Raw genomic sequence first — 18,103 nt, 5'->3', positions numbered from 1 at the left:
CTGCCCGGGGAGGAGGGGCTGGGGGCCGGGTCCTGACTTCTACTTCCTTAAGGGGCAAAGGCGGGAGCCGAGGGTCCTATCTCCTAGGTGGCAGGAGAGGGGACAGGGCAGGGAAATCAGTTTTGGTCCGGAGCAGGCCCGGATGGGCTGGGCGCCTGGACTGCGGGGTCCGAGGGAAGAGGGGGAGAGATGCAGGACCCCTAGGTCTGAGGGAGGAGGGGCTGGGGGCCTGGACCCTTGGGTCTGAGGGAAGATGGCTGGGGGCCTGGACCCCAGGCCTGAGGAAGGAGACTAGGGCCCAGATCCCTTGCATCTTGAAGGATGGAAGGGCAGATTCACGCTGGCCTCGGGGAGAGAGAAGCTGGTGTCGGGGTGTGGGAACCAGAGCCGTAGTCCTCTTTATCGAGTTTATTAGACGGGGCACCCCTGGGGGACCTTCCATGCAGTTTCAGCTCCCCCAGGGGCAGGGACGGGGACAGCCGTGTGGAATGGCAGCAGGGCCTGATCTTCACCCCTCACCCCCTCCCTCAGCCCCTCTGCGATGGCCCAAATAGGACCCACCTTTCATCAACTCCTTGGCCCATGGTTGGCTGCTCCGGCCAGACCTGGTGGACCCTGGCCTTCTCTGTCCACCTGCTCTGGACGCCCAAGGGCCCAGTGCTGCTTACACTGGAGCACGCATTGCCCTGAGTTCTGCTCTCTCACCAGCCTGGGGCAGGGCCCAGGTGCAAGAGAAACTCATCTCATTGTCCTCAGCACTGCCCAGCCCACACCCCATATACCCAGGAGGCCTTTGGAAATGTGCATACCTGATTTGAATGAAAAGTGAGGTGGTGATGCACAGACATCCCCTCCCAAGCTAGGGAAGGTGTCTGCCGCATTTCCTCAGTGCCCAAGGGCCCCACACCTCCCTTCATGTTTTGATTGGCTGATTGTCTTCAGATCTGAGCTCCCAGCTCTGAGATTGCAGGGCCTGGCACCTGGAAGGCCCCAGGGACTGCTTCTATAATGAATGAGTGAAACCTGTTCTTTCCTTGACCTCCCAGGGTCTTCCCAGGCCTTGGCAGGACCCAGAGGGGAATCCGAGAATGTGCCTGGGGCTGACAGCAACCTGAGCTGGGAGGTAGGCTGAGCAGTGCTGGGTGAGGTCCACCCACGGGCACCTTCATTCTGAGAAATCAGACACCTTCCTGCAGCTCCCTACCCTGCCTCCTGAATCCACCTTCCCCTTCCGGCCCTGGGGTCTCCCCCATCTTTCTCCTTGCCTGCTATAACAGCTCTCTCCTTTCAAGGGGTATGTTTCTTTCCTCTGTCTTCCCTGTCTGCCTGTCTTCTTTTCTCTCCTTTCACAGAAAGGGTATGAACTTTCTTTGGTGGGAAAGTTCTTGTCACTTTCATAACCAAAGATGGCCTGACCTCCCTTCCCCTCCCACAGTCTCTTGCTTCCAGTCACTCAGGCAGGACTCCAGTCCCCACCACTGCACGGCAGTGACCTCTTATCAGGGTCATGTTATCTAACTGACGTCCACTTTGCTCCATGGATCCCTCAGATTCTCAGCCTCATCAGCACCGCTGGTCATTTCCTCCTGGTCTCCGCCTCCTTCATGGTCACTCCTTCTGGCTCCTTTAACTACATCCTCCTCTCCCTCTGCCCCATGCAGACACCCCCAAGGTTCTGGCCAGAGTCACTTCTCTGCATTTACCTCCCACATCACCTCATCCAGACCTGAGGCTCTAAATATGCTATCTCCTAAATGCTGACACTTCCAAAATTTATATTCACAATCATGACCTCTCTCCCAAACTCTGGTCTCAGATATCCAGCTGGCTACCTGATACCCCAGCTTGGATTTCTGACAGGCATCTCCAACCTGTCATGTCCCAAGGAGTTTGCTTGATTCCTCCTACAAAAATCTTCATCCCTTCCCTTGGTGACCCCCTTCCAGGCCACACACAGCAGCAGCACCTAGCTTCACGTGCCCAGTTAAAAGATTTCCTCTTTCTCTGTAGCTTTTCTTTCCCTCCTTTGCTACGTCCAGTTCACCACCACCATAAGCTCTCCCTCTAAAATCCCATGCCCTGTTCTCCCATTTCTCTCCATCCTCACCGATTTCACACTGGTCCAGGCCACTATCAGCCTCAGCTGGACAAGGACGACAGCTGCTTAACTCCTTGCCTCCAGGTTTATTCCTAATTCTGTTCTCAACACAGCAGAGTGATTCTGTTACTTTCTTTTTAAATAAAAATAGAAGCACGTCATGCTTCTGCTCATCCCATCAAGTCTAGAATAAAATTCAGATTTCTTCCCAGGGTAACAAGTTCCTATGTGACTAGCCCCCAGCCCATGCTTCTGACCTCACCCTTGTTCATCTGCCCAGCAGGGGGCTTCCTGGAAAATCTGTGGCTCCTCAGGGCTTTCGTGTTGCCTCTGGTGGCCAGAGTGCTTGTCAAGCCCTTCCCTTCTCAAAACCCTTGTTACCTCTGCAGAGTCCTTCCCGAGGCACCTCATCTACAGTCACCATATCTTGCTCCCTTTTTAAAGCACTTCTCCGTAGCGGAAATTCTTACTGTTGATTGCTTTTCTCTCCTGTGAGTTCCAGGAGGGCAAGACCTCAGCTATGTGTTCACCATTCCTTGCACCTAGACTGGCCTGGAACAGATTTGTGCTCAATGAATATTTCTCAAAGACTGAAACAAAAGAAAAGAAATGGACCTTTCCTATACACTGTGCTTGCTTCTAAGTCTCTATATTTCTTTCTTGGCATATCCCTACATCTTCCTCTGCAGTTCCACCACTCCACCTCTGTGTGTTTTTTTCCCCCTGTTTTTGCATCTCCAAGACTTCTCTGTTCTGATTTGTGCATCTTTGGGTCAATCTCTCATGTCCTTTTTTCTCCCTCTCCGGATCACCTTACTGTGTCTTTGACTTTTTCCTATATCCCTGTGACTCACCTCGTTTTGGTCTCTGTTGCCCTCATCCTCCCCCAAATTCCCTCCTCCCCATCTCCCCATCTCTCTCCCTTCTGCTCACCCTCCACCTCTTTCTTGATTTATGTTTGGCCTTTCATCTCTAGAACCAGTTATGCACCCCTCCCCTCCATTTGTCTCTTTTAACTCCACTTCCCCGGTCCCTCTTCTCTCCATCTGTCATTCCTACACAAAGTTCCCCTCTGTTCCACTAGTTGTATTCCAATCCCTACACTTCCCAGCATCTCTTTCCAACACTGCCCCTGTGGAATTCCTCCCTGGACCCCTGCCCTCCAGGCCTTCAGGTCCACCCACAGGGCCCCAGCGGGAAGTTCCCAATACCCAGGTCTGGGCCCATGTCCCTCCTCTCTTCCACCCCTTTCTGCTGCCCAATGTTATCAAGGTAGAGGCTGGTGGAGCCCCTGGAAGCAGGGCATCATGGCTAACTGCTCCTCTGGTCCCCCATCTTGTGTTGATGTCTGACTTTGCACCAGACTGGGAGCCCCTGGAGGGCATGACAGGCTCTGAACCCTCTCTGCACCCCCAGCGTCACCGAGCACAGGGCCTAGCACACAAGGGAACTTGGGAAATATTTGCTGAGCAAATGAAGGGAAACCCACTAAGCGCTGTCCCTTCTGTGACCTTCAAATCCACCCCCCATCCATCTACCCCTACAGCCCCTTCCCAGCTCAGCTGCCATCCTCTCTCATCTATCCCACAGCATCAGCCTCCCGTCCACCCCTTTCCCACATCCCAGGTGGCTCCCTCTAACACCCATGTCTGATCCTGCTCTTCATCTACTGAAAACTCTTCTGTGTCTCCTGCCACCCTTAGAACAAAGTCCAAACCCCTCAGGCTGAAAGCCCAGCACCTTTAGACTCTGGCCCCTCGCTGCCTCTCTGGTCTTACCTCCCACGCCGACTCTGACCTTCTGCACCTAGGAAGGCTGCGCCCCGGCCCCGGTGCATCGCACTCTTTCGCCCCCGCCTGGGCCCAGCTTGGTCTTTTGCTACGAAGGCCTTCCTCACCCCCTTCATTGCCTGGTAGGCTCCTAATCATTCTTTTGAAACCTAGGCTGGCCCTGACGGTCTCCAGGAAGTTTCCCTGAGTACTGCCAAGTCCTGCATTGGGTCACTCTGTTCTCTTGTTCTCTGTCCAGGGTGCCCAGCACCGATTGCTCCGCCTGATTTCAGTTTTTGACTCCTCCTTGGAAGCATCACTGGGGATCCTGATTCTAACACACTGCGTGGCATGTTAGGAGATGCTCAAAAATGTCAAGGAGGGAATGGCTGAATTAATGAATGAGTGAAACATGAATTTCAAAGTCCCAGTGCTTCTCCTGCACACCAGACACTATGCCTACACTTCAGTATTTGTGTAATTATCTGCTTCCCTTCACAGAGTGTGAGTTTTAAGGGCCAGTACTTGTGTTTGATGCTGTATTTCAGTGCACCTCTGCCTCTCACCTTCGTCTCTTGAGTTCTTGCCTCCCTTTGTATATCATTCATGTTATGATCCTGTTTAAAGCCATTCCATGGCTCCCCATGGCCCTCAGAATAAAACCGAAACTCTTGTTCTGACCTACAAGTCCCTGGGCAGTCTGGCCCTGTCTACATCTCCAGCCTATCTTCTTCCATCTGCACCTAGCTCACACAACATACAGGCGTCTTCTCTGGAAGCTCTTCTTGCCCCAGGGCCTTTGCATATCCTGTTCTCTGGCTGAGACTCTTGCCTCTAGCTTCACTTGGCTGGCTTCCTGCCATCCTTTCAGTGTCAGCTAAAATATCCCTTCCTTTTAAACTGGGTGAAGCCTCCCTGATGGAGCATTTTGTAGCATTTTGAATTCCTCTTTTGTCTTAACTGTAACTTGTTTATGAACACAGTTCTTTGATGAACGTCTGCCTTGTGCACAAGATGTAAATTCTCTGAGGATGTTGGGGACCCTGTTTGTCTTCCTCCCTTCTGTGGGCTCAGCATTCCCCACAATGCTTAGCACACAAATAAATTGTACGTAAGTACCCAAATAAATTGTTCGCAAGTACACAATTAAATTGCTGGTAGTGAATGAACGAGTCCCTCTGTGTGCTTTTTTATGCTCCCTCCGTAGTGCCATCCTGGTACATAGCAGGTGCTTGTGGAATGATGAAGAAGTGAATGAACGCCCACGTCCACCCGTAGTCACTTTGCCTTTCTGTACCCCATCTCTTTACCTTTCTACTTATTTATATAGAGCATATATATAGTTTGTAGGTATAACTCTATATTCATGTGTTCTGGGCCCCTCTCCAGGAATTGGGCTGGGCTGGGAGTCCCTTCCTCCTGCCCCGCCCCCACATGCACACAGCAAAACATTAAAAAGAAAACATCTCAAAACTGCAAAAAACACCACAGCCCTCCCCCCTCCCCCAACCCACAAAAAAATAAAACACGACGCTCCCTCCCAACGGCCCCCTCCCTTCCCTTCCCTTCCCCTCCCTTGGGGTCCCTGATTCGGAGGGTGGGGGATGCTCCCCCACGCCCGGGAGGTGGGGAGGGGGCGCGGGGGAAGGCCAAGCAGTCTCCAGCGCGCTCACGGGGAAGGAGGGGGGCGCCCCCGACCCCTGGCAGCCTCGTTGCACGCGCGCCCGCGCACGCGCCCCGGACACGCCCCCCTCGGCGCCCCCTGTCGCGCCCCTACACGGGCGTGGTTTTCCTGTTGAGCGTGTTGGTGTTGGAGGCCGCGGCCTCCTTGGCCAGGGTCCCGGGGGCGGGCGCGGCGGGCGCGGACGGTGCGGGCGCGGGCGCGGCGGGCGGCCCGGTGACCGTGACCGTGACGCCGCCGCCCGCCTCCTTGGGGAAAGCGTTGTGCAGCGTGAGGAAGCCGGACGCCCCCCCGCGGTCCCGCTCGGCGCCCGCCCCGCCGCCGCCGCCGCCGCCGCCGCCGCCGCCACCGCCGCCGCCGGTCCCCGCGCCCCCCGCCGCGCCGCCGTACGCCCCGCCGCCGGCACCGGCGCTCGCCAGCCCCGCGGCCACGCTGCCCTTGGACGGGTCGCGGCTGAGCGTGTACATGGAGATGTCCGTGGAGGCGAAGCCCGGGCCCCCGGCGCCGCCGGGAGACGCGTCCCGCGACGGCGACGGCTCGCTGGAGCGGGAGCTAGAGCGGGAGCGGCGGCGGTAGCGGAAGCGGTAACTGGGCAGACGGAGGATGGCCGAGGGGCCGCTCCCGCCACTGCCGCCCGCGCCCCCGCCGGCCTTGAGCAGGTCCGAGCGAGACTGGCAGTGCGCCTCGCGGCTGCGCTCGATGTAGATGTTGACGGCCAGCACGCCGATCACCTCTGCCAGGATGAACGACAGCCCGCCGAAGTAGAAGGACCAGCCGTAAGAGTAGTGGTTCTTCTTCTCCTCGTCCCGCTTCGGGCCCGGCTCGCCCGCGTTGGCCGAGATGTACACGATCACGCCGATGATGTTGCTCAGGCCTGGGCAGGGACGGTCAAACGGGAGCCTCGAGGCCACCCTGGCTCGGTCCCTGTCCCCGCCGGCCCGATGGGCTAGGCCCAACCCCGGATTATCCAATGTCCACCCCTCGGTGGTCCATAACCCGCCCCGACTTTCCCAGGCCCTGCTCCATGGTGGTCTAAGCTCTCCCCGTTAAGGTCTAGGCCTCGCCCCAGATGGTCCAGACCCCGACCTGGCCAGCCTAGGCCCTGCCCCATATTGGTCTAAGCTCCACCACCCGGTGGTAGGCCCCGCCCCAGATGGTCTAAATTCCTCCCCAGCTGGCCCAGGCCCCTCCCCAAAGGGCACCAGAGCTTGCTTTGGATGGTCCAAGCCCCATCCCCAAGCTAATTCAGGTCCTACTCTGTTGGTCTAAAGCCCACCCTGACTGGTCTAAACTCTGCCCCAGCTGGCCCGGGGTCCACCCCAGATGATTCAGGCTCTCCCTTAATGGTCCAGACCCCTCCAGGATCTCCAAAGCCCTGCCCTAGATGTTCTAAACTCCTCCCCAGATGATCCAGGTTCTGCCCCAAGATGACCTAGGCTCCACCCCCAGGTAACCTAGGCCACATCCCAGATGGTCTGGATCCCACCCTGGATGGTCTAATTTCCTCCCCAGATGGTCCAGGCCCTTCCCTGGCTAGCCTAAACTCTGCTCTTGATAAGATGATCTTATCAGGGTTTCCAGGCCCTACCCTGATTGGTCTAACTCCACTCTTAGGGTTATACATCTTGGTTTCCCCTAGGCCTCGCCCTTTGCTCTTTTAAACTGTTAATGCGGTAATCCTGCTCTGACTCTCTAGGCCGTAACTCTTGATCTGAGCTCTTTCATGATTATCGTCTATTCTAGACCTTCCCCATGGTGGTCTCCTTTCTACTCAAAGCCCCCTCTCCAGTTTGCCAAACCACACCCTCTGAGCGCCGAGGCCAGGCTCCTCCCCTGTCCCAGGTGTAGCTAGTCCCTCCTTTCGAGTTCTCCAAGCCCCATCCCCTGCAGATCTTGATCCACCTCCAAAGAATCCCCTGCTCTTTATGCTAAATCCTCCTTCTCCTCTGGATTCCACCCCTTCAAAAAGGCTCTGACCCCTGGAATTTCCCAGTACTACTCACTTCGAGTAGAAAGGGGGTCTTGCCCCTTAATGCCATGCCTCACTTGGAGTTGGTCTGGGTGGTTTCGCAGAACCAGCCACTTCTCGCATACACCCGGGTCCACGAGGCCCCGCCCCCTAGAGCAGACCACTCCCCACCTGCATCCAAATCACTTTCTCCCTCCAGTGCCGGCTCCGCCTCTCTATCTATAAGATCGCAATTCTGCCTCAAGGCCCCACCCTCTGTCCAAAGCTCCTCCCCTTCCGTCTCCTGGACCTCGGGCTTTGGAGTCTTAACTCCAGGTATCCCCGATTACGCGCCAGACGCCAGTTTGTGCTGGCTTCACTCCCCAAGAAGATCGCGCGAAGGCGACACCTACCTCGCCCAGCGGGTAGCAACAGAGCTTGGGAAGAGCCTAGGAAGGCTTCAGGCCCCAGGGAGCGCCCCGGGCTGGGTGGCTTTGCAGGCGCGCGCGCGCACACTCGCACACGTGTGCGCGCGCAGGTGGGCCGCCCCCTCCCTCTGCCTCTCACCTGCTGCCACGAACAGGATCCCTGCGCCCAGAATGATGTTCCTCTTGGACTTGTAGACCCGGGAGGCCGCCACGCACACACCCCCAAGCAGCAGCAGGATGGCGCTGAGGATGGGGAAGATGCTGGAGGCCCGGACGACCCCTAGGGGGAGAAAGGAGGAGGGGGAGAAAGACAGGGGTGGGAGCCAGGGCGTCAGACGCGGCCGCCTGCACCCTCGGCGCTTGGCGCTTCCTGCCTGCCTTGGTCTCCGCTTCTCTCTCGCTAGTTCTCCAATTCTCCCTCTTTGCCTGTGCCTGTGTTCTGGTCCTTTTCTTTCTTTTCATTCTCTCTTTTCTTTAAAATCTATTTCTTGGTCTGATTGCCTCTCTCTTTCTTTGTCCTTTTTCTTCCTTCCTTTATTTTTTCTCTCTCCTGGCATATTTGCCTTCCTTTTTATTTCTCTAGTCACTCTCCTTCTCTTCTTTTTCTCTGAACTTTTCTATTTCTCTGTGGACCCTCCTCCCCTCTCTCTTTTTCCTTCTCTCACGCTCTTTTCCTTCGTCTCTTCTGCGCATTTCTTTCCTTTCTCCAGATCCTCTTTCTGTCAACTCTAAACATCTCTCTCCCCGCTACCCCTCTTCCTGCCAGGCTTCATCCATCTCTCCAGATTTCTCTGCTCTTCACCCCGCCCCTGCTCTCTGCCTTCGTCTCTTCGTCCTTTCCTCCTCTCTCCCTTCTCCCTCTCTGTCCCCCGCCTTTTCTGCCTGGCTTCATCTGTAGCCCTGAGTTTCTCCTTTTTCTTTCTCCCTCTCTTCTCTCTCGCTCTCTCTTTCTCTCTCCCTGTTTCTCCCCCTCTCTGCAGTCCTTTCCACCTTCCGCCCCCACCCCAAACCCCAGGAAACCAGATTTTGCGATTTCTGAGCCTGGCTGAGGCCGCAGCCAATCATAATTCGGGATTTGCCGCGTTCTCGGGGTAGCTACCAATCGTAACACAGGCTTCCCCGCCCGCTCCCGAGAGTGGCCAGTCCGCGCCGCAGATTGCCTCACGGCCCCGGGCGCAGTGGCCAATCACAGCCCAGAGCGCGACAGCCAATCACCGCACTGAGTTGCCGAGCGTACTCTCGCCCACACTGTGGCCAATCAGCTCCCGGGATCCCCCCTTGGCCCGCCCCAAGGTGAGAGGAGGGGGCGGGAGAGAGACCACTGAGCCAATCGGAGAACAGAGGATCTCAGTATCTGGGCTTGGACTGGCTGCCAAGCTCATCTCTGTGTGTCGATCCAAGTGCTGAGACACAGCCCCCTCTCCCCCTCCCGCTTGGCCAGTCCACCCCCACTCTGTCCGGGACCCCCACGTACGGAGCAGATACTCCGCGCTGTCATGGTCGTAGTCCGTGTCCTCCGGGAAATGGTTGATCTTCACGCAGACGCCTCTTTTCAACCCTGGAGGAGGATGGGGTGATGGTAGGGGAGGGCGCTTAAGAGTGGGGGGAAGCCCCGGTGAGAAAAGACCCTTCCCCCTCCTCAACCCCTTCTCTCGCTGGGCTGACTGGGAGGCGGGAAGTCCTGGCTCCAGAGACTGGGCAGCTGGGGCAAACTTTCAACCTCCCTGGACTCAGTTTCCCTAAAAAAGAGAAAAGGAAAAGAAAGAAAGAAAACCATCCAATACTCACTAAAAGGACACAAGGACCTTTGCCCTGTAACCTGAGCTGGGACACGGTCTCTCTGGCCTGTTTCTCCCTCTATAAGAAAGAAAGCGTTTGTTTCGGCAATGCCAAGGCACCCTTCAACGCGAAACCTGTTGAGTCTGAGTGAGTGGGAAAACGAAGAGGCCACGGGGGGCGAGGACTACATTTCCCATCAGGCGCTATGGCGTCTTGAGTCCAATTGTGAGGAGAGAGCAGCCCCAGTGGATCACTGGGGTTGTAGTTTCTTCAGTGCGGCGTGTGTGGAGAGGGATTCCCCGTCTCTGCGCTGCACCTGGAATCTTCCAGGAGGAGATGGAGTGGTGGGAGGAAGCAGAGACACGCGAGAGGGTGCAGTGTGCCTTCGGGGAGTCCTGTAGTCTCACCCTCTCCCTCCCGCCCAGAACCCTCATCCTTACATAGCTGGAGACGGATATATAAAAAGTATAAATATAAATACATTTCTCCAGGCTCCTTCCAACCTCCAGGCCTCAACCCAACAGCTGTGGAACATTCCACTCACATTCTTCACAGATGGAAATACTTACCCTTGCAAGCGGGCAGCTCACAGGCCCCTGCTTGAAGAAGCTTCCACGCCCACCCCCAACACAAACACACACACTTCCTGCCCAGGGTGGGTTAGTTCCCCTCCGTGGTGCAGCAGCGACCTGTGCTGCCCCTTCCCCTTTTTAGCATGCATCGGGTTGATTTATGATCTTCTTCCTCTGCAAGCTGGGAGTTCCTGCAGGGGAAGGGCACGGGGTCTGATTCCTGTGTGCCCCTAGCACTGCCTGGCATCAAGGAGGCCTCAAGAAATGTGTGTTAAATGAATGAAGTTATAAATGAATATAAGGATAGCAGAAGGGAAGATGTGAGACAAGATGACAGGGAAAGAAATGAGGGTAAAGAAAGAACTAGAAAGAAGGAATAAAAGGCAGTGAATAATCCCACTAAGAGCTAACATTTGTTAAGGGCTTCCCAGGAGCCCCATGAAACGGATAATGTTATTGGTGTCATGTAGTGGTCAGACGTGGGGAACTGGAGTCACACTGTTTGATAATGAAGCCCAAATCTATCATGTCCTTATTCTGTGATCTCATTGGCCTTACTTGGGCCAATCTTCTTCAGTCCCCTTTCCTACAACAAAAGGATAATAGGACCTACTTCATGGGGTTTGTTGTGAGCATTGAATCCAGACATAAAGACCTAGCACTTTGCCTGGAACACAATTAAGTGTTCAGTTGATACCACTCCATAAACCCATTGTCCAGATGAGGAAAGAGAGACATAAAAAGAGTTCATCAATTCACAGCTGATGGGTAGGGGAAACAGGATTCAAACACACAGCAGTTTGTCCCACTGGGATGTAAGCTTACGGGTGTTCACCACTGTCTTCCCAACATCTACAACAATGCATAGCATGTAGTAAGTGCTTAATAAATATTTTTATGAAAGAAAGATTGAATAGTCAACAAGCACATGGAAAGATGCTCAATATCACTAATCACCAGGGAAAAGCAAATCAAAACAACAATGAAATACCATCTCATAGATATGAGATGCCATCCCATTAGGATGGTTACTATAAAAAACCAACCAGACAAAACAGAAAATAACAAGTGTTGATGAGAATATGGATAAAGTGGAACTTGAGTGCACTGTTGGTGGGAATGTGAAGTGGTGGGATGCTATGGAAAATAGTACAGATGTTCCTCAAAAAATTAAAAACAGAATTACTATATGATCCAGCTATTCCACTTCTGTTAAATACTCAAAAGAATTGAAAGCAGGGTCTCTAAGAAATATTTCTACATCCATTTTCATAGCAGCATTATTCACAACAGCCAAAAGCAACCCAAGGGTCTATCAATGCATGAATGGATAAATGAAATGTGGTACATACATACAATGGAATATTATTCTGCCTTTAAAAGTAAGGAAATTCTGACACAATGCTACAACCTTGATGAACCTTGAGGACATTATGCAAAGTGAAATAAATCAGTCACAAAACACAAATGCTGTATGTTTCCACTTTTGTGAGCTATCTAGAGCAGTCAAATTCGTGGAGACAGAAAGTAGAATGATAGTTTCTAGGGGCTAGGAGAGGGGGAAATGGGTACAGAGTTTCAGTTTTGCAAGATGAAAGGAGTTCTGGAGATTAGACAGTATATGAATATATTTCACACTACTGAACTGTCTGTCCTCTTAAAAATGGTTGAGATGATACATTTTACTACACTTAAAAAAAAAGAGCAACTGAATGAATGAATGAATGAAGATACACCTTTTGAGAGCCAATGCTTATCCATCAGCACATCGATTATGGTGTGGAGGGTAGGTTCAATTTCTCTCCTTTCTTGAATGGGGTCATAGTGCTTCTCTCCAATCATCAATGATAATTCACTGAGATTGAGCATAGAAAGTACACAGCATGCAGACTCAACAGACTAGACGTGACAGCAGTAATGTTAACTAGGACTTACTGAGGGCTAACCACACACCAAGCACTTGACAGATACTAACACACTCAGTATGCAAGACAAACTCGAGGGGTGCTAGGCAGTAACAATATCCCCACTTTACAGATGAGGAGACTGAGGCATGCATCTGGAGAAATTGCTCAATCCCACATAGATGAAGGCATGGGGAGGAGACTCGAGTGTGGCTGGCTCCAGAGGTGAGCATATTTTAGGCAGCTGAGCATATTTTAAGGCTATGGTGGCCATGAGTGCTGGCTCTGGAATCCCGTGTCTGGACTCACACGCAGGGTTGCCACTTCCCAGCTGCGTGGCTTTGGGAACTTGAACACCCTTGAGCCTCGACTTCCTCATTTGGAAAATGCGGATGGTGATATGACCCCATATGGTTTGATAAGAGTTCTGTGAAACACAGCATCAAGCGAAGAAAACATGGAGGTTATGAGGCACGCCTCTGTGTGCTTTCCGACTGGTTCAGGGTCCGGCCACAATCTCTTTGTGGGCAGGGATGGTGGGGATGTGTCCCCGAGTCTCCCCCAGGGCCTGCCTAGCCCAGACCCGGCTCGGGGGAGAAGGGATACGGACTGTACCCCGCACATGGGTGGCCATGTGGCTGACTCATTTCCCTTTCAGGCCCTTAGCTTCCTGCTCTGGCAGACTCGAGTGATAATAATACCTTCCCCCTGGAGCAATGGGAGGGATTCAATGAGATAGTAAGACATGCAAAGTGCTGTGCACAGAGACTTTATATAGCTGGCAGGAATCAACAGGCCGTGCGTCCAGGTTCTAGAAGCCTGAAACAATTTCCTGAGGATGGGGCTAGACCCAAACGGATGCCCCTAGCCCCGGGTCTCAGGTACTTGAAATGTGGCAATTGAGATGAGGTGCGGGCGTAAAATATGCACACAGATTTCAAGCTCAGTATGAAGGAAAATGTATAATATTTCATGAATAGTTGTTATACTGATAACATATTAAAATGATAATATTTTGGCTCTGCTCAGTTAAATAAACTATATTACTAGCCTTCATAGGAATGCATTATATTGTATAATTTATATTCATTGAATTAGATTCATTGAACCTTTCCCTTTTTACTTGTTTTAATGTCATTACTAGAAACATTTAAATCATATATGCAGCGGGGGAGGTATAGCTTAGTCACAGAGCGCACACCTAGCATGCACGAGGTCCTGGATTCAATCTCTAGTACCTCCATTAAATAAATAAATAAACCTAATAACCTCCCCCCACCAAAAAAACTTAAAACCAAATAAATCATACATGCAGCTTGTGTGATATTTCTACTGGGCAGTGCGGGGACTTCTAGGCTATCAAGGAAGGGAGGCGCAGGGCTTGGTCACGTGACTTCCTAATAAAAAGAACAGCAACAGAACATAAATGGCACAAGCTCGCCCTGTCTCGGTGCCTGCTGGCCTTTTGAATGCTTTAAACGTAGGAACTCATTGACCGCCTCCATCACCCTGTGGGTTACGGGCTGTTAGAATCCCCATTTTACCAATGATGGAAACAAAGTGCAGGGAGGCTTAATGTATGGCCCAAGGTCACCTTTCCAGGCACAGTAGACAGGAGGTACCCAGTCAGTTTTATTCCAGAGTCTGTATCCCAAACACTGCTCTCTACTGTGTCTCTCAGAGACACTTGGAGGGACATGAGGAAGGCTGTGTCCTGGGGACACAGCACCTTCAGGAGACAATGGCTCAGGGGGACCAGTTTCTACCCTCTTGGATCCCTGATGGAATGGAGGCTGGTGGATGTGTTGCTCTGACTCCTAGGAAACAAAATAGACTCAGATTCAAATCCAGACTCCACTGCGCATTAGCTGTGTGAACTTGGGAAAGTCGCTTCACTTCTCTGAGCCTTATCTTCCACTGTTAGGAGATGGGGGTATTAATACTACAGAGTGCACAGGGATATTGTGAGCATTCAGTGACACATGAATGACAATTACAGTAACAATAAAGCTGGCCCCTCCTTAACACACTTCCTTTGACCCCCAGAACACACACTTACCTCATTATTTTCCCAAAACCTCTGTGGTCACTCATTTCTCAGCTCCCTTTTTTGGTTTTTCTGTTTTTTCTTTTGTTTTGTGCTTTTTTAAATGGAGGTACTGGGGATTGAACCCAGGACCTTGTGCATACTGAGCATGCGTTCTACCTCTGAGCAATAACCACCCCAGCCCCATCTCTCTGTCTTTTAATACTGGACTAACTCAGGCTTTAGCCCTTCAACTAATTTTTCAGTTTGCTTCTGTCTCTGCCCATTCTCTAGTTGACCTCATCCATCCACATGTGATGATCTCCCCAATTTATATCTCCAGCCCAGACTGTCCCCTGAACTCTGGCCTCCTAGAGCATGTCACTAACATCCTAGTTCAGGGGTCAGCCAGCTACGACCCACGGGCCAGACCCAGCCTGCCAAATCCAGTGAAGAGTGAGTTTCATGTTTTTTTTTTTTTTTTTAATGATTGAAAAACTGTCAGGGAAGAGTATTTTGTGGTATGTGAAAATGACATAAAATTCAAGTATCAGTGCCTGGAAATGAAGTTTAATTGGAACCCAGCCACGCTCACCCACTCACGCATTGTCTCTGGTTGTTTTCAGGAGTAGCTGTGACAGAGACTGCACGCCCCCCGAAGCCCAAAGTCTTGCCTGTGCAGCACTTTGCAGGGCTTTCGCTGGACTGAGCCTTGTCCTAGAGGATGCCCCGAACAGGCACCTTAAACCTAACATGTCCAAAACTGAGCTGGTGCTAGCTAGCCCTCCTCATAATAGATCAGATAAGAGAAAATAAAAGAAATACAAGAAAATATCAGCTGTTTCATCTGACGGACCCCACCCCCAGCCCCCATATTCTCCAATGCTCAGTCCGCACGCAGCCTTAGAGCAGTGACTCTCACTGAGGCGCGACTTTATTCCTGGGTGGTCACACTGGTGGATGCTGCTGGCACCTAGAGGCCAGGGATACTGATAAACACCCTACCGTGCACAGGACCCCTCTCCCTCTGCCATCCCCCACCACAACATGGAATTATCCAACCCCAAATGCCCAGAGCGTGGAGTTGGGAAACGTTGTTTTTGAGACACCCTGATTCTTTTCGCTCTCATGTCCCATATCTCACAATCGCCCCATCGGCAGTTCCTGCCCGCTGCACCTGCAGAATACATTCTGGATGCGAACCCAGACTCTACTGCTCCCACCCCAAAGAAGCCACCTCCCGTTTTCCCTTTTCCTGCTTGCCTTCCTCTCAACACAGCAGCAAGAGCGAGCCCCTTAACGTGTAAGCCAGTTCCTGTCATTCCTCCGACGTGGAGAGCAAATGACGTCCCAAGACCTGGAAGCATGTGTTATCGCTGTGACTCCGCCTCCCACCACGTTCCCGCTCCCCGGCTGGCTCTGCCCCAGCGCCCCCGGCCTCCCCTGGTGGTCAGACACGCGAGCGCATTCCTGCTGCTGGACCTTGGCTAGGTTCCTGCGACCTGAAGCTCTTCCCTCCGGAAGCCGCACGGCTGAACCTCTCCGTTCCTTCAGACCTCCCCTCGGGTGTCACCTGCTCAATCTCTTTTACCTCCAGTTTCACATGCTCACCCCTAACACTTCCCGTCTCCAGCCTTGCTCTTTTTCCTCCTTAGCACTCAGCTCTAACACCCTAAATGTTCTATTTACTTATCTCCCTTGTTATCTGCCTCTCCTTCTAGAATATAGACATCTTTGTTGTAGTTGTTCATTCCACCACTGTAACTCCAGAATCAAGAACGTGCCTGGCACTGACATAGATTCAATAACTAGCGGCTGTGGAAGGAAGGGATGAACAAATGGAATGATCACTCTGTGCTGCGCGCTGTCCTAGGGGCTCCAGGATGCGCAAGGCCTCACACTTGGCTCTGTGCCTGGTGCTCCGTCAGGCCAGGGAATAAAGATGAAGTCAAATGGGCACAGAAGGAAGAGAGTAACATAATGAGAAAAGTGGATGGGGGTGAGGCGATAGGGACCAGAGGCGACTGTGGGGAAGTGGAGACCCCCATGCCTCATCTGAAGACAAAATTGCTGCTTGGATCCAGCCAATTGTGGCCACAGCAGGCTACAAGTTCCAGGTTGTCAGATCTTCCATTAGTTCAAAAGAAGCTGGAAATCAGATTTTTCAATGTGCAATCTCCCTATTTTTAAATGTTGGCAACCGATTCAATTTTGGTTTCAGTTTTAAACACTCCACACTCCAGACAAAGCGTATCCACAAATCGCCTCCATCAGACCTGAGTTCTCTTGGCCCTGCCCCAGTCACAGCTGGGCGACCTTGGGCAAGTGGCTTAACCTCTCTGAGCCTTGGTTTCTTCATCCTCAACTGGAGGGTGGCATCCCACCCATAGGGTTAAATGAGATAATAACATTCTTTGCTCATTGAGAGCACTCAGCAAAACAGAGCGGGGGGGGGGGGGCGGGAATAGGGAAAAAAGATGGCTGAAAAAGAGAAGTGAAGGGATTTCCATCTTATTGGCCCTGGAAGGGGAGCTTTGGGATTGGCTGGTCCCCCTTCTTCATGTTGCAGACCGGGACTGTAAGGCTCAGGAAGGTCACATGAGGGAGAGATGCACAGGAGGACTGGAACCCAGGTGTCCTGCTTCCCAGGCCAACACCCCCATGATATGCGTCAAGAAATGGCAAAGCTGAGAGTGGGACCAAGGAGCTGCTGAGAGGAAGAGGGCTGGAGTGGGGAGAAGTGGGGGAGATGGGAGGCAGAGGGAGCTAGCTGGGAGGGAGGCAGCGAGAGGCAGAGCAGGACCAAGGGAAAGAATGAAGATGGAAATTAGAAGAGGAGGTGGCCTCAGTGTCAAGGAACGAGGTATGGAAGAAGGAAGAGGTCCGAGGCAGGCATGGGAGGAGGGAAGAAGAAACAGAGCCATCTAAAGGACGAAGGAGGACAAGGACCAGGACGGGAGGTTGGGAGAGATCCTGATGGGGGGCCTGATGGGTAGAGGCAAGCAAGACAAGGAGATCTGCGGGATGACAAGCCACAAAGAGAAAAGAGGAGAGGGCCATGGGTTATGGCCAGATGGGGCATGCCGTTTTAGGGGAGGAATAGCCAAAATGAGATCTGAGGTCGGGGCACTCAGGGGCCTGAGGTGGGATGTGGGGAGGGAAGACGCCATGTGCCTGCATGAGCAGTGTCAAGATAAATGGGGAGAGGCGAGGAGGGGTAGAGGGCTCCCCACGTGTAGGGAGGCCAGGCACCCGGAAGGGTGAGAGGAGGGGAGGAGAGGGGCCTTTCCCCGCGGACGAAGGGAAGGGAACATGAGGGGTTTCCCAGTGGAGGAGGCGCGGCGAGTGTGCAGAGACATGGAAGGGAACCTCGAGGTGGGAGGGGGTGTTCAGAAGAGGGCCGGGGTGCAGAGAAGAGTGGAAAGTTCGAGAGGAGGGTGGCGGGGAGTGGGCAGGAGCGGGAAGGAGCTGGAGAAGGGAGGCGGCCGGGTGGAGACCGCAGGAAACCTGGAGGTTCAGAGGGGGGACGTCCGACGTGGGGGGAGGGGAGGCAGGGCCCGCCCCACCCTACCTTCCAGGCAGCAGATCCTCCAGAGGCCCGAGTGGGTGAGGCCGCCGGGGTCCTTCTTCTCGGAGGAGCCGCTGCCCCCGCGGTGGGGGGGGCCGTCGTCGCCCGCCGTGAGGTTGGTGGTGTTGCAGATGAAGGCGCGCGTGTAGAGCCAGTAGTCGGTGCTGATGGCGATGGTCATGAGGCCGAAGGCGGCGAAGGCGCCCACCGTCGTCAGCAGCACCTGCACCCCCTTCTCGCACCAAAGGCCCCTCTCTTCGTTCCAGCGCTTCAGCGACTCCAGTTTGACCACGGGCAGCCGGGGGGCCGTGGGCCACCACCGGGGCAGCG

The 18,103-nt window shown here is 53.3% G+C and overlaps 1 protein-coding gene across 1 annotated transcript; it reads right to left on the bottom strand.

The window, feature by feature from the left end:
* Positions 1–35: 35 nt before the first annotated feature.
* On the bottom strand, positions 36–18,092 carry CACNG8 (calcium voltage-gated channel auxiliary subunit gamma 8). Its single transcript, XM_064489861.1, has 4 exons — positions 17,777–18,092; positions 9,399–9,482; positions 8,064–8,204; positions 36–6,422 (listed from the first exon to the last, which is right to left on the bottom strand). Exons 1-4 carry the CDS (start codon positions 17,952–17,954, stop codon positions 5,641–5,643), a joined length of 1,185 nt encoding a protein of 394 aa, XP_064345931.1. The 5' UTR covers positions 17,955–18,092; the 3' UTR covers positions 36–5,640.
* Positions 18,093–18,103: the final 11 nt, after the last annotated feature.

Source organism: Camelus dromedarius, chromosome 9 (genome assembly GCF_036321535.1).
Source record: "Camelus dromedarius isolate mCamDro1 chromosome 9, mCamDro1.pat, whole genome shotgun sequence".
In the NCBI taxonomy this organism is placed as follows: domain Eukaryota; kingdom Metazoa; phylum Chordata; class Mammalia; order Artiodactyla; family Camelidae; genus Camelus; species Camelus dromedarius.
This window is presented reverse-complemented; position numbering and strand designations above follow the sequence as displayed.